The sequence below is a fragment of the Arvicanthis niloticus genome, chromosome 5 (genome assembly GCF_011762505.2).
Source record: "Arvicanthis niloticus isolate mArvNil1 chromosome 5, mArvNil1.pat.X, whole genome shotgun sequence".
Classification (NCBI taxonomy): Eukaryota; Metazoa; Chordata; class Mammalia; order Rodentia; family Muridae; genus Arvicanthis; species Arvicanthis niloticus.
The window spans coordinates 88267904-88294486 of record NC_047662.1 but is presented as its reverse complement, the minus strand read 5'-3'; the positions used below and the strand labels follow the sequence as shown (position 1 = coordinate 88294486).

Sequence of the window (26583 nt, the reverse complement as noted above, 5' to 3'; positions counted from 1 at the left end):
TAAAGCTCAACAGCTTTCCTCACAGTTAGCTCTCATTACCTTGTCCCACACCCTACAAGTCCTTCCTCGTCTCAGTCTCAGTACAGAAGGCCTGCTCTTCCTACTCAGTCTCACAAGGAGCAAACTTTAATCCTGCATATTTAAGAGGGTCGACAATTGGTACATATTCATTCTTATTGCTGTACCCTTACATTTTTTGTTTGTTTGAGACAGGGTCTCTCTATGTAACCATGGCTGTCTGTCCTGGAACTCAACTCTGTAGAACAGGCTCATCTTGAACTCAAAGAGCCACATCCCCCTGCCTCCTTGAATGCTGGGCTTAAAGGTGTACAGTACCACTCTGGGCTGCTATAACATTAAGGAAACCGAGCACCTGTGAAAGTCCACACCATTGTCAGCAGGCACATTTGCCTCCATTTCCAGGCTGTTAGCACAGATTCTTTCCCATTCTCCACAGCTTTTCACTACAGTAAGTGTCACATAAGTTACAGGGTTCCCTGTGCCTGTCAAAGAGTCATCACAAAGTGCTCACAGCCTCTCCAAACTGGCATCTAGTTGGAGTAAACCCATTACAGGGTGAGCCAAGTAGTAGAGCTCTCCAATGTATAATATATTGTCTTCTCTTCTTCTATTTTTGTGAAAAATTTAAAATATCCAGAAAAGCTGAATTACATAACAAATGCTTAGGTAAGTTTTCTCTCTCTCTCTCTCTCTCTCTCTCTCTCTCTCTCTCTCTCTCTCTCTCTCTCTCTCTTTTCTTTTGGTTTTTTGAGACGGGGTTTCTCTGTGTAGCCCTGGCTGTCCTCCAACTCAGAAATCTGCCCGCCTCTGCCTCCCAAGTACCGGGAATAAGGCGTGCACCACCACTGCCCGGCTTAGGTAAGTTTCCTTAAATTACAATTTTGAGTAGATCTATATACTGAGGGGGCCAAACAGCATTTTCTGTTACACAAAGTAATAAAAGCCTGGTTCTGGTATTAAAACCATACAAGAGATTTTGACTTACTCAAGGATTAACTATGAAACTCTTGTTGGGGAGGGACATTATTTTTCCAGGTGGTATACCCACAGAAAGATTCTCCATGTTCCAGTAACTAGCCTTCCACAACTACTCATACAATCAACCCTAAGTAAAGTTAAAAAGTCATGAAAATAAAAGAGGGGGTTCTTGGGAAGAAAAAGGGTTTCAGCAGAAGAGAAGCAAATGAGAACAAATCAAATACGTTATGTGAAAATATGAAACTGTCAAAGAATAATTTTTCAAAACCTCTTATTAAAATAAACTGACCAATTTCTAGACTTGACAAAAGAGAAAAAGTAATCTCATTCTTCCAAAGATCTTTTGGAAACAGAATAAAACACAGGTCAGTTTCATTAGTTAGGGTTTCACTGCTGTGAAGAGACACCATGACCATGGCAACTGTCATGAAGGAACGTTTATTGGGGCTGGCTTACAGCCTCAGAGGTTTAGTCCATTATTGTCATGGCAGGAAGAATGGCAGCCTGCAGGCAGACTCGGTGCTGGACAAGGCAAGAGTTCTACATCTTGACCCAAAGTTAGCAGGAGACTGTGGTATACGGGGTGTAGCCTCAGCACAGAAGACCACGAAGCCCATCTCCACAGTGACAGACTTCTTCTACACCAATAAGGTCTTACCTCCTGATAGTGCCACTCCCCACGGACCAAGGGTTCAAACACAGGAGTCTATGGGGGCCACATTTATTCAAACCACCATATTCCACTCCTGGCTCGCATACACTTGCAGCCATAACATAATGCAAAATGCATTTAGTCCAACTTCAAAAGTCCCCATAGACTAACACACTCTCAATAACATTTAAAAGTCCAAAGTTTCTTGAGATTTATGCGATCTCTTATTATTTATGCAATCTCTTAATCCTCTGTAAAATCAAAACCAAAAAGCAAATCACATACTTTCAACATATAATATAATAGCATAGGGTATACATTATAGTTCCAAAACTGAGGAGGGAGCACAGTAAGGAAATACTGGACTAAAGCAAGACCAAAACAGCTAGGCAAACTCCAAACTCTGTATCTCCACATCCGATGTCAAAATGCCAAACAAAAAGCCAAATGAGTCTGCCTGGATACAGACAAAATGCTTTAGTCAAAAGAGGCAGTGTATGGGGAACAAAGAGTAATCTCCAACTACCATATATGCTACCATACATGCCTGCTGTCTACTCATTACTGAAGTCCACCCTACTGTTGATGACTCTCTAACAGAATATACTCAGGCAATAGAACAGTCCCTGTAACAGTGCCAGCTAGAGAAAGCTTAGCCCAATTAAAGCTAGTAGCACATAACATGGTAGGATAACACATTTAATTTAAAAAATTCTTTTTAAAGATTTATTTTGTGTGTATGAGTATTTTGCGTGCACATATGTTTGTGTACCACATGCTTGCTTGGTACTGAGATCAGAAGAGGACATCAGATCTTCTAGAACTGGAGAAAACAGATGGTTGTGAGCTGTCATGTGGGTGCTGGGAATCAAACCCAGGTCCTCTGGAAAACAATTGCTCTTTACCACTGAATCAATTCTCCAGTCCCCAAACACATTTAGCTTCTTATTCTGCTTTGAGATAGATGAAAAGATGCCAGCTATGCAATCACATTTTACTGAATGCTCACAGCACTGCCTACATGCATACTATATGCTATGTCAACAACACAGAACAACTTAGAAATGTGGTTCCACTTGTCTTCACTTTTTGAGGTAGAAGCCAGGAAACATCATTCCCTACTAACAACAGGAACTGAGGATTAAATCAATGATGAGTTGTCCAAGGTTGCAACAGAAACCAGGCCTGGATCTGGGAATGAGACTCCAGTTCATGATTTGCCTAAGAACCATGCTTTCAAACACTACTAAGTATAAGAACAGCAGGCTGGGTTGTTTTGAGATAAGGCCTTGCTGTAGCCCACACTGGTCTTAAATTTGCATCAGTCTTTCTACCTCAGCTTCCTGAGCTGCTTGGATTATAGGCATATCCTACTATGACCAGCTAAACAGCAATTTTTAAAAAGACTGCAATATGCTGGCTAAAACAAAGTTCTGGTAAAGTACCTAAGATGTGTACCCATAAGAAAGTCGGGACTGTCTAGTTCTAGCTGAGGCCTGGAGCTCACTGCAGCTGTAGGCAGTTCAAGGGCAGACTCTCCCACATCCCAGTTCTCCACAGCTAGGTCTCTGAGGAGCAAGAGCTAGAAGCACAATGAGGAGTGAGTGGACAAATGGTCTTCCCGGCGATGCCTTCCTAACAGGGCAGTCATTCCAGCAGGTTGAGCTTCCACTGGCTTCTCTGGTCAATCTTCGGTGGCATACAAACCCCAGTATCTGAAAGCAAGAATGGAAGGCAAGTGAAAATGAGCCTGCCACCCTGGAACCTGGCGAGGTCAGAGCAAGCGCAGCCTAGAGACCCTGCCCTGAGGAGAGAGAGAGGGAAACAGGTATCAGGCTTGTTCACTGGTGATTCAGAGCACAAGAAGGTGAATAGGGAAGGCTAGTGTTCATTTTTTTGGTTTATTTTTTTAAATTTTTAGATGTGTTTTATATATGTGTTTTGTCTGCATATATGTATCAGTACCATAAACACAGTGCCCTTGGAGGTCAGAGAGGGCACTGAGCCCCAGAGAACTGTTCTGGATGGCGGCGAGGCACTATGGGTGAACCAACCCTGGTCCTCTACAAGAGCAACGAGTGCTCTTAACCACCAACCCATCTCTTCAGCCCTACACTGTATGGTTTCTTTTAATTTGTTAAATTATACATCTAAGATCTATGTTTTACAATGTGTAAATTTTTCTGTTTTAAACATAAAATAAAATGTGGCAGTGGCGTTGAGCTATGACAGAAGGTGTGGTAGAACTGAGCTGGATCCAGCAAAGCTGTGACTTTCAAGTGAAGTGGGAAGTAGTGTCAGGTGCGCCTCTGTCATCACAACCGAAAACTGAGGTATTTCTTTCTCTAGACTTTAGGAGTCTCCTATTTAACTCGGAGTCATATATAGGAAGCACAGGCATGAAAATAGTTATATGTAAGAATGTTTCCTCATTATTGTTAGTAATTTAATTTGTAGTAGTATGTTTACATATACATACTATTAAATGATTTCAAAATATTTAACAATATAAGAATAATCCAAGAGAACTTTTAAAACATAATTTTGCACTTTACACAAACACATGCTTATACACACACATAAATTAATTAAGAATTGCCAGACTTTAATTCCTTTCCTTTCCTTTCTTTCCTTCCTTCTTTCTTTTTTTTTCTGGGAAGGATCTTGCTATTCTGTAGTGCAGATCTTACACTTAATCTTCCGGCTTCTCACTCAGAGAGCTGAGATGACAGGCCTGTGTGACCATGCCGGGATCAAATTTGAATTTTCTTCAATATACTTTGTAATCCAATTCTTCTACTGACCATACAAGTTTATAATTACCCCTGTTTATCATCCACCCAGCCCTTTGCCATCCATCACCCACCAAGCGAAGCTTTGTATATAAAGCCTACCAGAAGTTTTGATTATATAAAAATATCAGTATTAAAACAGAGATAAACAAGGCCCATAATTTCATGAATTTCATGATGGCTAAAGCTTGAATAAGATTTTATCTTTGCCGGGTGGTGGTGGCGCACGCCTTTGATCCCAGCACTTGGGAGGCAGAGGCAGGCGGATTTCTGAGTTCAAGGCCAGCCTGGTCTACAGAGTGAGTTCCAGGACAGCCAGGGCTACACAGAGAAACCCTGTCTCAAAAAAACTAAAAAAAAGATTTTATCTTTAAAAAAAAAATACAGTTATAAAATAATCCATTGTCTTTTAAAATCAAAACATAATTGTATTTGATTCTAGACTTAACCAACAATAAATATAACATGTCAAATGTGGACAGAAGAGTGACAACCTGAGTTGGCTGACAGCAGAAGGGGATGTGTTTTACATTTTCATGTTTAATTTCATTTTAATAAAAATACTCTGAGGATTCTTCAGTGAAGCTTGAGTAGTCAGATCCCTGCAGAAGCACCCAAGGCTGTAACACTTAGCTCTAAATCTAGCTCTTTCCCAACATCACTTCAAGCTATGGCCAGGAATCCTTCATTTCTGCAGGGCCTCCAATCAGTCTGTGTTGCTGTATAGCACCAAACATGAAACCAGTACAGAGAATAACCTGCAGGCACTGCCAATGTCTCTGTGAGCATATTCACACCAGTTAGCTTGGGAAGGGCTACAGAATATTTGGGACTAACTTTGAGAGTAGTTTTTGCTATCTATTTTGAACTACAAGACTTTCTCTTTTTCTACTTGTTAGGATTTGGTAAAATACACTACTACCCATACACATAACTTCTGCATCTAAACAGTCCATCCCAAGCTGGTGGCAGCATTTTAGGAGGCTGTAGGACCTTTTGGCCATGGGGCATAGCTGGCAGGCACAGGAGCTGAGGTGAAGTGGGGTTTATGGTTTGAACCTGACCTCTCTGGTTCCTGGTTGGTGCCATGTTACAATAAGCTGCCACACAATCCTGCCACCATAGCAGCAAGCTGCTCCTACAAACATGCTCTTTTTGTCAATGATGGGGTTATTCTGTCAGTGACAAAATATGAAATTAATTAATTAAGTATCACCCAGCCTTGGAACCATGGGATACTAGCATGATAAACTCAGACAAGGAATCCTCAAATGTTACAGTCTTTACAGAGAGAATCAGACATGCTCTTCGATGCTGGCAAGCCATTAGAAAAATTTAGGGAAAGGAGAAACTGAAGCTGTCCTGAAGGTCATAACCAGGCCGGCAGCAAGAACGGACATAGGGACTAGACAACAGAACAGCAAAATGGCTCCAGGTCTAAAATGATCTTTTGCTTCACATGGTACGTGTGTGAAGGTGTTGGCAAAGATGGCCTGCTAAGCCTCAGAGGAAGAGAAGGAGCACACAGGTCCTGGGTAGATGAGCTTGCTCAGACGAAACGGACAACATAAGGTGGTAGGGGAACAGGCAAGGCCCACTCCACATGTCATCAAAGGCTATTGCAGCACAGCTTTTAAAGATTAAAAACACCCAGACCACGGCCTGTCATACTAGACAGAGCCAGTCCAGTAAGAGCAACTTTACAGGCAGTTAGCTTAGAGCTTGTCACTGACTTTCCAGAGCACAGAGACTGGTATGGTGGAGTGTCCACCTGAAGTTCAAATACTTAGGTGCCAAATACATGCACACAAATTTCAAGACAGCTTTCAAGATGAAGCCTTGATGGTTTCTAACTTGTAGGAGTATGTCATGTAACTAAGAACCATCTCCCACAAGGGGAAGAAAAAAAAAACATTTTAGGCAAATATAAATAGGAAATGTAAAGAACTGATATTATTTAGACATGCCTTCAATTTCTAACATCAGTTGTAAGATAACACAAATACCTATCTCCTAAAAATGTTCTGAAGATGGGAAGGGAAACTGCAAGAGCCAAAATCACAACTCAGAAATCCCCACATGTGCAGGTGTGGACTGTTAGGGCCTAAGCTGCAGCTGTGATGATGTGCATGTGTGCACGAACACTGCATGCAATTGTCACTGCAGTTGTGATGGTGTGCATGTGTGCACGAACACTGCATGCAATTGTCACTGCAGTTGTGATGGTGTGCATGTGTGCACCAACACTGCATGCAATCGTCACTGCATGTTCTTTTGAAAGCAAAGTTTTCTTCAGAAAAGATTTTAATTCAGATTGAAGCACAGGCATTATGAAAGGCAGAGAGAGAAATAATAGAGACAGCATAGGACATGTCTTAGACGGGGCACAGGCTTCTCTGGAGTTAATTTAAAAATAAACAGAGGTCACATTATGCTGGCCATGGTGGTTCATGTCTTTAATTGCAACATTTGGGGGGCAGAGGAGGGTGGATCTCTGTAAATTCAAGGTCAGCCTGGTCTACACAGTGAGCTCCAGGCTAGCCAGAGCTACATAGTAAGACCCTGTCTTGAAAAATACAAACAGACAAAGTCATAGTGTACCCTTCCCTCCAAGCCACCACCACTACAGTAATAGAGCCACTTAAGTGTGTGGCCTTAAAATTGAGAGGATTCCTTCCATAGCTGACCTCCTCAGCACCGACACCCAGTCCTGCACAGCACTGAGATAATCTGGAGATAAGAGACACTAACCGAGAACAGGGACACCAGTCTTCTGCTGCTTCAAAGAAGCTGTGATGCTATTCACAGTGGAACGGGGACCTAGGGCCTAAGCAGAAAACAGGTTATGTCAGCAGAGATTACACCAAATGGTGGCAGACCAGAAGCCTCCACTAGCAGCACCTGAACCTGCTGCTCTTCTTAGTTACAGTACCGACAAGATAACTGTCCTTTCCCTTATAATTTCAACATGCTATCTTCTCTTGTCTCATCTCAGACCTGTCTCCTGACTCCCAGAAACAAATAACAGAGGAGAGAGCTCTACAATACTATCTGCCTGGCTTTTCCAAATGAGCAGAACCCATGGGAGGGGAAAATCCAAAAGGCTACGACACAAAAGATCCATTCTATTCAAAGAACTGTGGGAAATAGTAATTTTTGTATTTTAAAAAATGTATGTGTCATCTTCTGAGTGGAACACCAACTCTACATAGATTTCCCTGGGGTCCACACCTGCAGTGAGCCTCTCGGAGATACAAGCTGTAATCCATGAGCATTTAAGTGACTCATGATACCTTGAACATGGTCCATTCCTACACTTCCAAAGAAAACAAATCCATACATGTTAGCTACGAGATTTGCAGAGTTGATGTCTTAGAAGCTAATGTTTTCTGAGCAGAAGTGGAGAGAAATTCTAAATTGTTGACTTCAAAACACTATAGTTTTGAAGATGATCGAATTTCTAAGCATCACCCATTATAATAAATTCAAGCATTTGTAGTACCTGATTTTTAGCTGCCTTTTCCTTGTGGTTTGTAAAGTTCTCTTTACAAATATCCAGCCTCTTATCAAACCTTCAAAGCACTCTAGTCAAACACACAGGAGAAGTATCCCCAGTAATGGAGGAAATCAAGACCCAGAATCCAATGTTTCTACCAATGAACTGATTGCAAGCTCCCGTCGCTAAGTACCAAATCCAGCCTTCTGTCCGCTGCCAGTGAAGGCAGGGCTGGGCATGAAGCACACTTCTCTTCAGCTGATTCCCTGGTATACTCCACCAATAAGGGAGACAACGAAGTCGAAGAGAAAGTGAGACTTCTGCTTGGAAGAGCTGTTCATTCCAGTTTCTATCCATCTCTCACTTAGAACTAGCCTCCGCAGGACTGCCACCCTCAAGTCTCAGGTCCCACTAACCAGCACCCTCTCCAGAGGCTGCAGACTGTGGGCCTCTGACCTGTCACTATTCCCAGCTCTGTCTGTTCTTCCTCAGCAGGGGACAGAAGATGCCTCACTAGTTCTCTGTGTCTCTCATTCTCCTGGGTTTCTCACTGCCTTTTCAGCCCCCGCCCCAGTGCTTATTTAACCAACCAGGCATTAAACTCTCTGTGTGGAAGTAAGGTGGACACTTTTCCCTTTCTGGACTCTTACTGACACACCAGCCTTCCTACAGCCTAATCAAAATTCTCAACAATTGACTTGAGGGTTCAGGTAGCCAGCCGAGGTCTAGAAAACACACGAGAATGCTTCATGGGCATAAAGCTCCTCGGTCCCCTCTGTGACTTCAGACCTGGGAAGGAAAGGTCCAGTCCACTCTAATCCTAGCTTCCCCTCCCTACTCCACTGTCACTGAAGATTTTCAGATCACCCTGAGACAGTTGCGTTATGTGAAAAGGAAAAATAATAGCCTACTTCACCTTAGCAGGAAACAGGTAAACAGACCCTAGCACAAGCACAAAGCTGAGGGAGTTTAACCCTGGCTCTAGAAGGTTCTCTTTGACACTGGGTTATGTGTCTACAACTGTGAGAGGAAAGAGAATGCACATGGTTTCTGAGGAAGCTTACTGTTGTGGCTGAACTCTGTTGGCCAGCAAGAGTCCAGATTTCTGGAAGTGCCCTCTGCATCAGCTGCAGAGTACTCTCAAAGGCCCTCTGTAACTCCTTTCCTTGCTCTTCAAACTCAAAGAGAAAGAGCACCTTTAAAATAGCGTGCACTTCATCTAGAAAAGAAATGTGAAATGGTAAGTTGTGTCCCAGTTCCACTGCCAGAATCATACAGTAATCTCTTTCCCAAGATGCCAGTTCTAACAGCACCTTACAGATATACCCTCCCACACCTTCTTCCAGACTGCTGGAGTAATTCAGCACATCAGAAGGAAGAGACCCAGTGGGAATGAGCAGAGAGCTGTGCTGTGCAGCCCCTGTCCCTGGCTTAAGCACTACCCCTCACAGGGAGGCTCCTCCTCTAGGGGTGAGGACTGTGGACAGAAATGAGCGTTCCATACACAGTGCTTCTCTACCTTCCTACTCTGTGACTCTTCCATACAGTTCTTCATGCTGTGGTGACCCCAACCATAAATTATTTTTATTGCTACTTCATAACTCTAACTTTGCTACTGTTATGAATCATAATGTAAATATTTTTGTTTTCTGATAGTCTTAGGTGACCCCTGTGAAAGGGTCATTTGACCCAAAAGGAGATGTGACCCACAGGCTGCGAACTGCTGTTCTAACTGGAAAACAGTATCTTCTTAAAAAACATTTTATTCGTGGGTCTCTTGGTGGAAAGCGAGAAGGACATGTGAAACATGGATCTTTCCTTCTACAATGTGGGTCCCAGAGACAGACCTCAGATTGTCAGGCTCTACCACCTGAGTCATTTCAACAGCCCCATAAGCATCTTAACTATGTGCTATCTGTCTGTGGTACCCGTTGCTACCTGCTGTGGTCAAGAATCAGTGAGCATTGAGACCATACCTTTCAGCTTCTCAATGCTTTGTACCACTTCACTCAGCGCCTCCAGAAGTGCCAGGCCCTCCAGGGGACTCCCTTCTTTGAGGCTATATTTCTTCCGCTCTGCCTTTCGGCGGTTTTTAGATGACCTCCTGTCAGAAATTACAGACATTGAAAAGGAGGTTCCTCCTGAATGGAATCTGAGCCAACTGTACCACTGGCCACTGTTTGCTAAGAATCCAGAGCATCTACACAGATGACAGTCATATCTTGGGAGATGCTAGCAATGAGATAGTAAACCCACATATAAGTAATGGAATCTAGAAAGAAGCAAATACCTGAAGAGTTCTATTTTTCTCTTAAGTTAGGGGTAAAATGCAGGGTAAGATTAGGGGCGGTGGTACAAGCCTTTAGTTCCAGTACTCAGGAGGCAGAGGCAGGTAGGTGGACTGCTTTGAGTTAGAGGCCAACCTTAGTCTACATAGCAAGTACCAGGCCAGCCAGGGTTACATATTGAGACCCTGTCTTAAAAAAAATAAGGGCAAGGTAAAATGAGGTTCACCTGACAGCACACTGGAACAATGAAGAAAAGAAAAACCCAACTTGAATTCTACAGTAAAACATGAACAGCTTCAACTTATGGATGTGCTGGGACGGGATGTCCTTGCACAGCATACACTGAAACTGAGGGACATCCTTCCACTCCCCACCCCACACTCTCCTTGTAGAAAGCCAATCTGTTATTCTGTTGCTGCCTAGGTCCCATACGTACGCAGATATCCTGGAGTTACTGTGGGAGTATCTGCCACTCATCTCACTGCTGGTTTCCGAGAAGAGGTCCGTCTCTGGACCATGGGCCACCTCATTATCTAGAAGATGAACCAGGTGCAGACATAAATGACTATACACTTGATCAGCACGTAGTGGAGAATGGATGGATATCACAAAGTTGATCTCAAAGTAAATAAGGTAACATTATAGTTTATCTTATTTACTCTTTTCCTTTTTGGAGGTAGGTGGGAAGAGACTAGAAACTCATTTTATGAAACACTGAAGACATCACTGGTCTGGTTGAATGGGGAAAGGAGGGACTACTTGGTAAATATCTTCTGATTCCTGCCTGGCTCAGATCTTAAGCCCTTCTCCAACATACATAACTCCTATGAACTTTCAGACAGCTACAATATAGCAGTAAAACAGTAGTCTGTCCTGACTCAACAACTCCTGTAAGTTTAGATCTCAACGGGACAGTGATGAAAGCAAGGGGTTGATGGTTGTTCTCACAGCTATTGAATCCTGATTCTTGTGGGACTCCTGCACTGAGTCTGATGTTGCCCCTCACTTTCTTACTCACATACCTCTTGGATTTGTCAACCTGGTTTTCTGTTACAATGCTCTCCCCAAAAGTCAAGCACATGTTGGCACCAAAGTGTTGATGCCCTGCTCTTCTACTTCCAAGACCATGTGCCCAAACAAACCCCATCTCTTTATAAACTGACTATCTCAGAAAACTGTCATCAGGTGAGCAGCACAGATAACATGCACTGGGGCCAGTCTTCCAGACATCACAGTATCAGCAGGATTACTTTTTGGACACACTCACCCACATGGATCTGTGGTGCTTGGTTCCTGAGCTCTCGAACCACCTGTAAGCGGTTTTTATGGCGAATGAATGTGGCTGTCTGAGAGTCCAGAAAATCCATGTAATTTTTTTGGGCTGAGAATGCAGAATGAAAAACACCTTGAGCATGATTATTTAAGCAAAGAGATAGAAGTTAAGTGAGTGGGGTGAGACGAAGCAAAGCTAAAATTCAATAATAGAAGATGTGTCCAGGTCTACCAACCAAGATTTTTTTTAATTCCTCCATTAGTGAGCTGGAGATCCCAGATATAAGAGTTCATCAATTCTGTTGGGAGCATGAAGTTCTTGTGCCCACATATTTCCAGGGAAACCACGAATGTTAAACATACAAGATTCTTTACAGTGTGAAAATATAAAACTTGTGCTTCCACCCAGAAAGCTGGGAGCTGGAGGTGATTAATAGCCTGGTAATCTGTTGGGCCAGGCCACATCAAGTTCCTACAACCAGGTCCAGAGAGGTGGCTAGTAATCTAATGACCTTTATATTACCTGCACAGCCAGCGGCTGCTCCAAACACCCACAACCAGAACTGGAGAAACATAATGGTCTAAATGACTCTTACATTATCTGTATAGCCAGAGGCTCCCCGAGGCTGCCGCAATCATGACTATAGATGGCTAATAGCCCAAATGAACTCTATATTATCTATATGATAGAGACCAGGTCAGATCCTTCTTTAGGCCCTTAAGCTAATACAAGTAGCCTATCTCCAGAACCCATCTTCTTGGAAGAAATGACATGTACTCTGAGTTGAGTTTCAATGTAATCAGGTTTCTTTGTGCAGTGGAGGTTGTATTGCACCAGAAACTTTTTTTCCCAAATTATACTGTGTTTAAATATACTGGCAATAAACCTCCTGGCATCAGATTTCCCAAGGTTTGATCAAAGTTGATGAGATCAATCTGAATTGAGTAATGAAATTCTTGGCAATTGCTGCCTGCCTTGACACCTGCAAAGACACCCTCAAAATACTATGCCAGTGACACCCTCACAATACTATGCTAGTATACTCTCTACCTCTAAGCTTACAAAATCCTATCAGTGAAGACTTGATACCTAATCTAAAATGAAAAAAGCAAACAAAGAAAAAATGAAGGAAGCTGCTAACAAAGGCAGGCTGGAATGTGCTTCTTCTGGAACACCCATGGATATGACTGTGGGTGTGAAATAGAAGCTTCTAATGGTCTCTAAAATCACTGTCCAGTGGAAAAACAGCATGAGCAAAATACAAGAAAATACAAATAAATTATGCTCTCCAAGGACAAAGATATTAGGCTTATGCAGAAGCATCAGCATTCCCAATTTCTTTGGTTTGTTCTTCTTCTTTGTCTTTTTGAGACAGGGTCTCTCTGCATAGCCCTGGATGTCCTGGAACTTGTGCTGTAGTCCTGACTGTCCTAAAATTCAGAGATACGCTTGCTTCAGCCTCCCTGGCACTAGGATCAAAGATGTGTGCCACCAACACCCAACTTATTCCCAAGTTTTTGTCAGTGGTAGGAAACAGCCTAGATGAGGGCATAGGGTCAGGGAGGATGCTTCCTATACTCAGTCTGGGATGGCAAACCATACATAAGTACCCACAAGTTGTAATTCGAACCAGGAAGGGTAAAAATGTGAGTACACACAAATGGATTCAGCCCTGTTTAGAGGTCAGCACTAAAGCCAACACAGACCCCTAAGACTCTGTATGTGAAACCGATGTTCTTTTCTAAGTTGCTCCTAAATGGCCCAGAGACCAGACATTCTGCAGCTGATAGTTAATACTCTTCTCTTCTCTGGAGCCACATACTTTATTTGCAAATATGTTTTAGCTTATCTTGAAAAATTTGAAGCCTACTCAAGAGTTCTAATAGCCCCACACACACATAAATCCTTCACCTAGATTTACCTATAAGTAGCATTTTACTGTACTTTTTACTTCCCGTTTCTCTATAAAAATGTTTTGATTGTACACACACACACACACACACACACACACACACACCCTGCAACTTCTGTAGAATCTGAAATGAAATTGCAGGTAGGCACTTATAATAATAAAGGGATAAAAACAGGAAAGTTACCACTGGTAAAATACTACTAACATACAGCACACCCAGGCCTATGAACTATCCCAAGCACAAAGATTTCCCTCCAACAACCACCACCAACATGTAACCCATCTCAGTGCCAGTTGCCTAACAGGTAGAGGCAGGCTACTGAGGGCAGAGTCTGCTCTAGAAAGGGACACTAAAGCTGAAAGAGTCAGGCCTGCCATGAGTCCAAACCCATGTATTACAAAGACTTAACCATACTGCATCACGGCCTTTCAACATTCAAATATTGTCAATGTTGTCATTTCACAGCTTACTACATTCTTAAAGACTCTGATGAAGTCAGCAGAACATATTAAAATGCAATAATAGAAGGAGCCCTGGCCTATCTATACCTTCTCCCTTTCTCCATAATTCTAAAAGGGAACACTGCTTAAATGTAATCCTCACCTTCTAGGATGGAAGGCTTTATGCTGGTTTCTATAATATCCACTCTGTCATACTTGTATACCTAGGAGGAAAAAAAATGCAGCCTGTTAAGTCAGGAACACTTCTACCCAACAGAGAATTAAGACAGAGACTATTAGAGAGGACCTGGACATTTTCCTGGTAACAAGCTTCCTAAGTTGAATTCCAAGGCAATTCAACTCATTTTAGCAAGAATCAGCAGTATGTTGCATGTGAAGGCCCAATCAATTCCTAGGGATAGACTTGTATTTGTTGTTGCTGCTGTTTGTTGCTGATATATATATATATATATATATATATATATATATATATATATATATATATATATATATATTTTTTTTTTTTTTTTTTTTTCCCCAAGACAGGCTTTCTCTGTATAGTCCTGGCTGCCCTGGAAGTCATTCTGCAGACCAAGTTGGCCTCAAAATCAAAGAGATCTACCTGTTTCTGCCTCGAGAGTGCTGGGATTAAAGGTGTGTGCCAATTCCTCCTTTTCAAATGACTTTGTAGACAGCCATTGCTACTGCTTGTCCTTAGGACTGGGAACCCAGCCGTTTGTATTTAACTTCACTTACTCAGAAGACAAGGGACTCTAATTGCCCGTGGCCGCCCTCTCCCAGCACAGAGCAGCTTTCAGAAGCTTGCCTTACCAATCTCAGGGCTTCTTCCCAGGCAGATCCTTCTAGCAACAGGAGCACAGCTTCTTCATAATCCTGACAAGGGAAGAGCAGGGAAGAGTACTGGTGAACACAGCAGTGCCAGAAGCTGCCACACAGAGCCCCTCTGCCTCCCCAGGCAGCCCAGCCTTCATAGCTCCAGTTCTCAGCATCTTGCCTGGCCCAGTATCTACTAGATATTAATCTCTGTAAACACTGGTGTGAAAGACAAAGAGGGGAGGATCTACTCCTCTAAGTGATCGCATGCATGTTTTTGTTATATCCTTCGATATCAAAGCCACAAGACAAGCTTGTCAAAATGGCGTTTTCCCAAATTCATTGCCAAACTTAATTGGAAATAATACCATATCCCAAAAAGTAGAGTGAACTGAACAGTAATTTCCTGGTTGGCTTGCTTGTTTCTTATTGAATTACAGTTCTTCATATATTCTAAGATATTAAACCACTATCAGATAAATGCTTTGAAAGTATTTTCTTCTATTTTATAAGCTATCTTTGTACATTCTTGATAATTCTTAGTTTCTATGAAATTTACAGATCTGAATTTTAGCTGCTGACCTTGGTGTGGGGTCTAAGCACACCACCACAGTTATCAATTAGCTTAGCCTGGTTTCCCTAAGTGCTGTCTTTCAGCTCTTAGGATTAGGTTGTAGGTATATTTTAAGTGTCTTCAAGTTTCTTAAAGCTCAGGCAATATCAAATTAAAGTCCACATTTCTAGCTTCTCTTGAAAGGGAAAAATACAAGAGACATACATATTTGTGTCATCTGAAATTTTTCTAATAACTAAAAGCAAAAGTAGTAACAAATTACAGAATTTCTAATATGCATAGTTAAAACGTTGTTACACTAAGGAGGGGCAGGAGAAATGGAAGGTGCCCTTGCTGGGATCCTTACCCTGCATGTGGACTGGTATGATAATTTCTGACTGGTATTTACTGTAAATCATAGAGCAAGCATGAGGGGCACTTAATTACCAACAGTGAGCTAAGATGATAAATTCCTGAGAAGTGCTCAGCCTGGGCTGGGGTCATAGCTTAGCAGACAAAATCTAAATCTAAAATGTAGAGATGGATCAGAACAATGGAAAAGCATGCCATAATTTTTAAAAAGCTGGAATAACTGGATTCCCAGTACACGAAGCCAATTTTTGAATGAGGAATGTTTAAGGAATACTAACCAGTAAAGAGGGATATCTGGCATGACCATGGGCAGGCATCTACCTATACCAGAACTTGAAAATATAGGAAGCAAACACTTGCAGAAAGTAAAAACATGAGAAATCTGAACAGACTTTTTTCTCCCAGCAACTCAGAGCATCAATTAGAACAGAAAAGGCTGTAATACATAAACGACTGACCACCCCAATGTAACCAAAAAAACACTCTGTCAAACCACACAAACAACTTTCTCTAAATGTGACCACATTTTGGTTCATCTAGTATTTTTTTAACTATATAATCACAATAGAAAGTAAAAATCAGTAAGAGATGGCTGGAAATTTTCAAAATACCTGCGAGTTAAATAACACATTTTAAAACGATCCATGGGTCAATGAAGAAATCACAAGGGAAATTAAAGAAAAGAGGCATAACACACAAGAAGTAGCAAAATGTACCAAAAATAGTGTGTGAAAAAAAATAGGACATTAATATTTGCCTAAGCTAGAAATGAAGCAATTGAGAGATGGATCGATCAGTGGTTAAAGGGGCTTGCTCCACACTCATAAGGACTCACAAGCTAGACGTTCCCACAAACGTGTATAAAATCTAACCCTGAGTGGGCAGAGATGGGAGGATCATCAAGGCATGCTGGCTTCCAGCTTAGCTAAGGTGTGAACTCCAGGTTCAGATATAGATCCTGCCTCAAAAGAAAGGCAGAGTAACAAAGGATACCTAACACCCTCCTCTGGCCTGGCCAAGCACCCAAGCATACAAACAGGTATATAAATTCACACAGAAACATACACATCTACATAAATTAAAACAAACAAAATCCCCAAAAAACTAGGAAGGGAAAGTAAGTTTGAAATTGGTGATTTTAAGCTGTAAGGTAAGTGCCACTAAGATATTGGCTCAGATGGTGAAGCAATACGTATCTGCTGTGAGCGGTTGCCTTGTATGCACAGTAAACTGTTATGGAGGCACAGATAACACACCTGGTGCAGGCAGGTCCAGGGGTAAGTGGGGTGCATCTCAGTGGGAACACAACTTTCTTCTAGATTTTCTCTAATCTCTCTAGCCTCTTAGGCAAGGTTTTAAGTAGGTGTTTCAGCTCAATCACCCAACATACTTTCTTCTCTTAAAAATGTTATTACTTATTCTCACCTATACGGAAGTTTTGCCTGCATATATGTCTGTGTACCATGTGCATGTACCATGGAGGCCAGAGAAGGATATAGACGCCCTAGAACTGGAGCTGTGAACTGCCATGGCGGTGAGCCATCTCTCCAGTTCCCCCAACAACTTAGTTTCTTACAGTATCTACTAAAATACAAATTACCATCTTTTAGTCTTAACCCATGAAAGACCCTGAAATGTCCTAACAGTACAATTTTTTTGTCTTAAGAATGTCTACCGGTATAAACCTTGATTACCAACTTGACTGAATCTGGACTCAATAAGAGATAAGCAGCCGGCACAGCTATGAGGATTTTGTACAACTGGTCACCTAAAGTAGGAAGCCCAACCCTAAACATGGACAGCACCTTCTGGTGCAACCCAGACTAAAGAAAGTCAGGGGAGAAAAGCTTTGATGTTTGTCTGGTGGGCTTTGTATTCTGCTGGCGAGTTCATTCATTGCTATCAGAACCCAGTCCTTTAAGCTTCCAGCATGAACTGAAGACCACTGGCTCCCAGGAAGCCTTCAGCCCTGCAGTGTACCTGCCTTGTGGACTGGGCAGTGGGTGGTTCTCTGCCTCTCTATATGAAGACAGCCACTGAAGACTACCCAGATTGTACAGAGGACGGCTCATAGTGTCCCTTCCTTTTAATATATATTCATTCTATTGGTTCTGTTTCTCTCAAGAATCCTAATACAAGCAGTGACAATTGTGAAACTCTCATAAGCCAGGTATGGTGGCTTATGCTTGTAATCCTAGCACTTTGGAATTAGAGGCACAAGACTCAGGACCTCAAGGCCAGCATAGGCTATGCTGAGACACTGTTTCAAGAAGAATGAATGAATGAATGATAATGCTACTTTCCTCATAAGCCTGACCATCTTATTTTGTTCCCCCAGGACCCATGGTGGAAAGAAAGAAGCAGCCCCTGAAAGCTGTCCTCTGATTGCCAAATAAGTGCACACACATGTGCATTTGCATGCACACACATGTAAAAACAAAACAAGAAAAGCCTTCTCATTAAAAAAGTCAAAACAGAGCTGGTGATGGAGGTGCAACACTTTTAATCCCAGCACTTGGGAGGCAGAGGCATGTGGATCTCTGTGAGTTCAAGGCCAACCTGTTGTACAGTGAGTTTCAAGACAGCTAAGGCTACACAGGGAAACTCTGTCTCAAAAACAATAACAACAACAAAAACAAATAAAAACAGCAAAACAAAACAAAAAGCCAAAATGGAACACAGCAGCAATCCTTGGTGTCTACCCACTGTGTGCCTCTGTCTCAGTGACCTATGGTCACTGTCAGTGCAGCCTTAATATTTTCGTAATAAATTTTGTAATTCTACCAAAATTTCACGTACAATCCACCAAAACATTGGAAACCTCCAAGCTGCCTTTGTTAAAAAAATTTTTTTTTATATACAGAAGGGTAATAAAAGGCAAGACAAGTGTCCACTGCTTAGTGGATTGTCTTCTAATTGTTAGGTTTCAAACTGGTACAAATGGCAGAAGTGCCGACTTAGCATCAAAAGCAGATCTGTATGCCAGGTTCTCCCTACAATCCATGTCTGTGCCTGTCACAGGGCCTCCTGGCTTACATACTCTGCCCCCTACCCCAAACTCTTCAGCCCAGCGACCTGGGCTGCTCTCCCCTGTAGAATCCCACCACTTTGGTTACTCGCTCTCTTTGGGCTTCTAGCACCTGGCTTCCCCTCCCTCCCTTTCCCACTTCTCCCATCATGTGACACAAGTCATCTTCCAGCCATGTCCACTCTGGCCTGTGCCAGATGTCCCTGCCTCTGGCTATGCTCTCCCACATACCTACAATAAACCTTTCCCTCCATCAGACCTAGGAGCAGTCATGGACCTTCCCCCTCCCCCCGCTTTTAAAATTAATTTAGAGCTGAAACCTAATATACAAAGAGAGTGGATAACCAAAACAGCTGGATTCTACAGGGAAGAGTAGGGCAGTCCCTGGGCTGGAGAGTTTAGGGCAGGGGGCAGAGTGCGCCACCCAGGAGGACCCTGTAACAGGTAGGGACTGAGGAATTGCAGGGAGAACCTGGCACCTCAGCCACTTGTCTTGGTTTGAAACCTAAGGCCCTGGCTCACTACTTCTTTGCCAAAGTTAACAGGAGCTGAGTTTGCTTTCTACTGAGTCAGGTCACTAACACACACTACTGAGTCAGGTCACTAACACACACTATAGCAGAGAATGTGTATAAGCTTAGGACCTCAAGTACTTGGGATTTTTCTTTTCAGATTTTAGAATATTTGCACATACACAATGCATTTTCTTAGGGAACAGAAGGGAAGTTTAAACAAGAAACTCATTAATATTTCCTACTCATACCCCATATCTAAATGATCCTACACTTTGAATACAACCTGTCACGTGGACAGGAACAGAATTTCACGTCTGTGGCATCCCTATCAGTTTCAAACACTGCAGGTTTTGAGGCTTTTCAGACTTGGATGCAGGGTAAGTAGTCTGTACTTAGAGACACACCAGACTGAGATTTTTAAGGCAAGTCAGCAAATGGATCCTTTAGAATCAGCTCTGCCTCAAGAGCTAACCATTAGCACGAATCCTTCAGTTTTCACCATTAGTAGATAGAGAAACGTCTCTTGGTGATGTGGTGTCCGGGGAGGAGCTCACCTGGGCGTACTGTTCCAAGACTGTTGCTGCCTCACTGTGTTTTCTCTGCTCAACCAGCTTTCCTGAAAAGACAGCAACAAGGACTTGGCAGCAAAAAGAAACTGGCTTTCACTTCTGTCCCTACAATGCACCAGACTAAAAGCTTCTGAGTCTTTGTGAGGACACAGGTGTGTTCCACACCATGAAGCACACTCCTCTGATCCACAGTCTACTATACTCTAGGTGGCCAGCCTGAAGCACAAAATGTTCAGCTGTGGGCTCCCTAGGATTACAGAGGTGTGCTAGCCTGCCTAGTAAAGGAATCTAAATTAATCACAGGATTTGACAATCACTAGCACTTCTGACCTCTGAGAATAGAACAGTGTTACAAGCCTCTAACCCCTTCTTGCCTTAGGATAGTGTGTGTGTGTGTGTGTGTGTGTGTGTGTGTATGTATGTATGTACACACACACACACACACACATCCTGTCTCAGGAATGTTGCCCTAAACGTATTTACAAAATTACCAAACAAAGCAACAAACACAAACCTTTTGAAGAATAAACAGAAAATGGCCCTGCTTACCTGCCAGAGTTCTAGCAAGGCCAGCCACCTTGTCTTTGGTCATTTGAAGCTGGGCAGCCACACAGAGGGCTTGCTGCCAGCTGCCACAAGCCAAAAACGCTTCAAGCGCCTTCTCCTGGGCCCCACAGCGGGCAAATACAAGCCCAGCTGGTTCATACAGGCGCTCCTTCATCAGGTGCTCCCCATAAGCAACACTGACCGCCTGTGACAAATACGGAGATTCAGTAAAGAAATGTGTTGATAGTTTTTTCCAGTGTAGGCTACTTTAGTCACCACTCTTGAGCCTCTTCCTTTATCTACTCAAACCCTTTCTGAAGACATAGTATTTATTCACTCAGCATATACTGAGTACCTACATATGCATTATTCTAGGTGGTAGGAGTAACAGCCACCCTGCCCCACAACACATACACACAAAATTTAAAAACCAGTGCATTAAGTTTTTGCCTGCATGGCTAACACAGCATGGTCTATAATAAATGGCAGAGGAAGATAAACGATAGAGAATGCTTAAGTTTGGCAACTCTGAAGGCTACAGCGGATGAATATGTGAAGAGTCAAGAGAGAGCAAATAAGGCATAAGGGTGATGTGACACGAATGTACACAGTAGATGTTAGGAGTAATGATGAGGTTAATGTTACTGGGGCTGAGGGAAGGAGAGATAACAGAGCTCTGAGGCAGCTTGGGGTGAAGCAGAGATACAGGAATACAACACAGTCCCTGCCCTTCTGGAAGCCACAGCCTGGCAGAGACAAAGTAGCAAGTTAGCAGTTTATCTGGTCCCTAGTCTAAGAATAGCTTTCATGGGAGACTCGTAATGTCCATGGACAGGTGGACTCAAGAAAGAACACAATAGAGAGGTGGCAGGTCATTATTCAACACATCTGGGGAACAATCTACAGTTAACTGGAGATATGGAGAATGCCAGAAAGTGATGTTAAAGAAGCTGGCATGGGCTGTTGGAGAGGTGTCTCAGAGGTTAAGAGCATTGGATGCTCTTGCAGAGAACCTAGGTTCAGCTCCTAATACCATATCAGGCAGCAGAAAGGGGAGCCAACACCCTTTTCTGGCCTCTGTGGGGACCTGCATGAACCTAGTGCAAAAACAGAAAAGCAGGCACATATACATAAATAAGAATAATGATAATTACAGTAATAATAATAATAAGCATCTGGCAGAGACTAGATCACAGAGAGACATGTTTGAGAGCCACCCTTGGTTGTCAAAGCACCTGGAAGAGAAAACCTCAATTGAGGAACTGCCTCCATCAGAGTGCCCTGAGGCTGTCAGTGTGGTGTTTTCTTGATTGTTAAGAGCTGTAGAAGGAAACACTGGGTCAGCACTGGGTATGTGTCAGCATGAGCTGTGTAAGGCAGGAGCTGGACATGAGCCACAGAGCAAGCCAGTAAGCAGCCTTCCTCCATGGTCCCTGCTTCACTTCCTGCTTCAAGTTCCTCCCCTTCCTCCTCAGGCTGCTTTTGGCCAGAGCGTTTTATCATTGCACTAGGAAGCAAACTAGAAGAATGTGTGTGCGATTTGCAGACAAACGAGAATGGTAATGAGGTTGGCGTGCAGAAGAGTGATGAATGGATGGCCATGGTGGTCACAGAACCTGGGCTCAGCGCAGCAGGCATGTCACTGTGCAGGTCTGGGCATTTATGCCAGTTGTGAACTCATCTGTAACCTGGGAACAGCACCCTATCTGGTCAAAGGAGGATCAGATAATACACTGACTTAGGCAAAGTACATGGTTCCTAAGAAAACCTAGAGAGCTGTTTACACAAACCAGCCAACCTCTGGAACTCCTGAACACTACTGCCCTGGTGGATTTTCTCCTAACAAGTTTAAGATGAGGCTGATGGGACAATCCTAGAAGCCAAAGGACAGTGTTTGGACTCAAGATGTCCTCACTTCCTAATGCCCAAAGCAAAATTGGGGGCCTCATTTAACCCACCACACACCTGGTATTGTTGTGAGTCTGGCCGATATAACTTCAGAGCTTCTTTATACAAGTTTTTATCTTTTATCAAATTTAAGCATTCTGTGAAATACTCAGGTCCTGAAAAAAAAAAATCAGATTTTGGAGTATAATGGCTTTCACTTTACACCTATGTTTCCCAAGCAACATTAATGTAGAAAGTTTTATGTCTTATCTTAATAGTCTAGTTTCAAAGAACACTTGAAGCAGTAATGAACACTAAAAGTAGTAATAAAAATTTACCACAAGGCAGGTGGTGGCACAAGCGTTTAATCCCAGCACTCAGGATGCAGACACAGGTGCACTTCTGAGGACAGCCAATGCTACACACACACACACACACACACAAACCCTATCTCAAAAAAAAAAAAAAAAACAAAAAAAAAAAAAAAAACCAAAACCCAAACTAAATAACAACAACAACAAAAAACCCCTTACCACACTTTGCTGAGGTGTCCAATAGCCTGCTACACACACACACACACACACCCTATCTAAAAAAAAAAAAAAACCAAAACCCAAACTAAATAACAACAACAAAAAGCCCCTTACCACACTTGCTGAGGTGTCCAATAGCCTTTTCATATCGTTTCAAGTACTTGTCTATGGTGAACCGTTGGTAATTAGTTTCCATTTTCTTAAGTGCATTAAGAAATGGAAGATATTCCTTAGGATCCTAGGAAAAGAGTTATTATTTGTAATATTTACATAATATAAATTTTAATTAACACAATAAGTATAGAAGAGCATACATTTTAAATGTGTATTATACTTATACATCAATTATATATCATATAATACATCAAATCAATGTTTTGGGATAAAAGAGCTCATATTTGGGTGCTATCAGTTTAAACTTGGAGTAATGACTAATATCTACATTTCATAACAGCCTCAGCTCCTTGCACAGGCTGACAAGAAAAACAACACCTGTAGTCTAAGTGACAGTCAACAGTGAACCTAAGTCTCCTGTAAGAGAGCCAAGCCTAATTCTTGGTGTCCTTGATGATACGGTTTACATGCCAGTAATGTAGAGCACACATCAAAACAAAGGTAAAATGTACTGAGTTGGATACAAGCCTATGAGGCTCTACCACCTCCTGCTCTGTACCATGCCTAGAAAGAGACTTCTTCCTAAAGAGCAGCTTTCTGGGCCAGAAATACAGCTTACTGTAAGCACAAGAACCTTCGGTTAGATCCTCAGAACCACATAAAAAGCCAGGCACGGTGACATGGGCCTGTTATTCTGGCACTAAGGAAATGGATAGTCAGATCCCTGAGGCCTGCTGGCCAGCTAGTCAACCTAGTCTACTTAGTGAGTCCCAAGTCAGTGAGAAATATTGTCTCAAAAATGAGTGTATACATATAAAACTATACAGACAATGGGGATTAGCAATACCTGCCCTGAAGACTCAGATCTGCATCCACTTGTAGCATTTGATAAAGTTCCACTGGAAAAAGCAGGGTCCCACAGTAGTATGATTAAATAAGATTTCAAAGTGGTGCAAAAAAGCCTCAACTCCACATACCTTTTGTGACTTCTCAGCTACCATGAGGACTAAATCAAAGTCATAGGTCCCAAGAGAATGATTAAATAATTCATTAACATCTACCAGGAGCAGCAGGTATTTCAAAGCCTCCTCTGCACTCACAGTCTCAGGATTAAGGAGAACATTTCCTGTTGGTGTTTAAGAAAGAAAAGGGGAAGAGCTCAGTCAGTCAAGTATTTGTTTAGCACACATGAAGCTGTGGGTTTGATTTCCACGGCCATATAAAGCCTGCTATGATAGTGTGTTCCTATAATTCCAGCACTCAAGCAGAAAAAGGAGGATCAGAAGTTCAAGGTCATCTATAGCTACATAATGAGTTTGAGGCCACAGCGGGCTACAGGAGACTTTGCCAAAAACAAAACCTAAGGGGGTTGCCGGGGGGTGGGGGAGAGAAGAAAAGAACATCAACAGAGTCACTTGGGGGAACGCCACAGACCCAGAAACTAAGTAATAAGATTTTCTGACAGACTAGGATACAAGATGATCATAGGCTTTTGATTCATTCATAAATGCTTAGCACTCAAAATCTTCACATTTGAAAATGGTGAGCATAGAAGGCTATGTTCATTTCATGAAATGGCAATGATATAATGGTCATCTGCCGACAACGAAGGCTGAGTCAAGCAAGTGTCTTGTGCAGGTCTCTACCTTGAAGTTCGTGTACCTTCTGCAGCACAATTTCCAGTTCTGGAGTCGTTTTCTTCACATGAGATGTTAGTATTGACAGGCAGAACCTGAGGTAGTAAGTGAAAACCAGAATGACAAGACTAATACACAGGACGGACATCTGCACATTCTGGGATGTGCATGCCAACAACACACAGCACCCACTTTCGAGGATTGACGGTCTCCATGGCTGCTCTCAGAGCATCACAGATGAGGTCAATTTTTTTCCCATCAGGATGTGTGGACATCTGGACACTCTTGGTAACCGGGGGAGGGTACATGGTCTTTGTGACGTCTTCTTCCCTAAGAACCAAAGTATATGAACAGATCACTTTACCAAACAGTATGGGGATCCAACTACTAATATTTATTGGGCAGATTTGTGAGACAATAAATTAAAAAGAACCTGGAAAATTAAGTTATTCAAGTAGTGAGGAATCAAACATAGCCACCAAACACTTACTGAATAATGTTCATAATTTTGCTCATATTAGCCTAAAGCAGGGTACAACCCAGGTGTCCAAGTAGTCAGAGAATGGAGAAAGGATGATGTATTTACACAGCAGTATACACAGCCAGTAAAAGCAGTTGTGTTCACATCACAATAAATACGTCCCGGTTGAGTTATGTGGTGATGTAGAACCAGAGGCTGTCCTGTGCTGGAACACTGAACAGCAGCTGCCCAAGCACTAACAGAGAACGGATGTGAGGGACCTCTCACTGCATAACATGATAGGGTTTGGATTATCTGATGTGTAAACAGGCGCTGAAACTCACTGATGGAGTACTAGACATTCTGCAGCAGTTAACTACCTTGTACTAAGAGAGTGCTCTAGCCAATGCTACACAAGGGGACCTTCTGGAGCAAAAGGACTGCTGCCTCCAACTTTAACATCTGTCTAAAACAGGAAGAGGATGAGCCATGGTTAGGAATAAAAGCACATACAGGACAACAGGAACTATAGAACCTCGGTGTCACTACAAGTTTCCAACAGCCAATGTTTTCCTATCTTTAAAAAATTTCATTAAAAAGTTGAAAAAAAATCATCAGAGAAAGGCAATCTCTTGAGAAGAACAGCTTACAGGCAATCTAAAAAGCAAGTCAAATAACAATTCAGGATCAGAGCTTTAAAACTCAGTTTTAAGACTGATGCTATAGCTGGGCGAGTGGCTGAAACCTTTAATCCCAGCACTTGGGAAGCAGAGGCAAGGCAATGTCTACGTTCGAGGCCAGCCTTCAGAGTGAGTTCCAGGACAGCCAGGGCTACACAGAGAAACCTTGTCTTGAAAAAGAAAAGAAAAGAAAACAAAACAAAACCAAAACCAAAAATCTGATGTTAAAGAACTAGAGCAAAAACCTTCCTGGGCCCTCAGTGCTACAATGATTTTATTCAAAGAGATGTTTGTTCTTTAGCTATATATGTTTGATTTCTTTATCAAGAAACAATACTTAAAATATGAAAGGCATGAGTTATCAAAATACTTACCTTAGTTCTGTGAGAAACAAGTTTATATGATTTGCAGAATCAATCTGTTTTATGAAGGTTTCTACATTTTCAAGAAACACCTATCAAAGAAAGTGTATACACATTTTAGTTTAGATGCCATCCACTCAGGAAAGAAGTTAGAGGACTGGTCAGATGCAAAGTGTACCTTGGGGTTATGATCATGAATCAGATTGAGGTTAATTCTCAGCTTCCTCATGCATTCAAATGCTTCTTTAAACATAAGTCTGTGAGGACAGGAAAAAATGGATGAAAAACATATTTCATTAAAAACTAAGTTCCCTGTAATGAAATATTTTCATTACAATACAATTATAGCCCAAATATAAAAAAAAAGTTCTGACGTTCAGTCTGAAATAACAGAAAGAATAAAAATAACAGTTGACACATTATTTTCCTGTTAAAATGTATAGTTATATGTCCTTACATGCACACAGTTATAGTCACACAGAGAATAAATACTTACTTGTCCAGCCACTTCCGAACCTGAGCCAAGACCAAGGCCCGATGATGAACAACCTCCAAGTTTCCCCTCGGCATCTCAATATAAAACAAAGAATCTTCCATCAACTGGCAATCATGTAAGCAGCAGGACGCACAGTTCTACTTA

The 26583-nt window shown here is 42.2% G+C and overlaps 1 protein-coding gene across 1 annotated transcript in view; it reads right to left on the bottom strand.

Moving 5' to 3' along the window:
* Positions 1 to 2349: 2349 nt before the first annotated feature.
* Positions 2350 to 26583, bottom strand: part of Elp1 (elongator acetyltransferase complex subunit 1) — a 56575-nt gene continuing 32341 nt past the window's right edge. The window contains exons 20-37 of the mRNA XM_034502099.2: positions 26440 to 26513; positions 26122 to 26200; positions 25956 to 26035; positions 24634 to 24771; positions 24451 to 24536; positions 23782 to 23930; positions 22805 to 22928; positions 22236 to 22333; positions 20274 to 20475; positions 19710 to 19771; positions 14685 to 14747; positions 14017 to 14077; positions 11495 to 11608; positions 10664 to 10760; positions 9916 to 10043; positions 9004 to 9158; positions 7195 to 7270; positions 2350 to 3366 (exon numbers count right to left, since the gene is read on the bottom strand). Of these exons, the coding sequence (XP_034357990.1) occupies positions 3299 to 3366; positions 7195 to 7270; positions 9004 to 9158; positions 9916 to 10043; positions 10664 to 10760; positions 11495 to 11608; positions 14017 to 14077; positions 14685 to 14747; positions 19710 to 19771; positions 20274 to 20475; positions 22236 to 22333; positions 22805 to 22928; positions 23782 to 23930; positions 24451 to 24536; positions 24634 to 24771; positions 25956 to 26035; positions 26122 to 26200; positions 26440 to 26513 (1854 nt within the window). The 3' untranslated portion in view covers positions 2350 to 3298. The remainder of the gene's footprint in view (positions 3367 to 7194; positions 7271 to 9003; positions 9159 to 9915; positions 10044 to 10663; positions 10761 to 11494; positions 11609 to 14016; positions 14078 to 14684; positions 14748 to 19709; positions 19772 to 20273; positions 20476 to 22235; positions 22334 to 22804; positions 22929 to 23781; positions 23931 to 24450; positions 24537 to 24633; positions 24772 to 25955; positions 26036 to 26121; positions 26201 to 26439; positions 26514 to 26583) is intronic.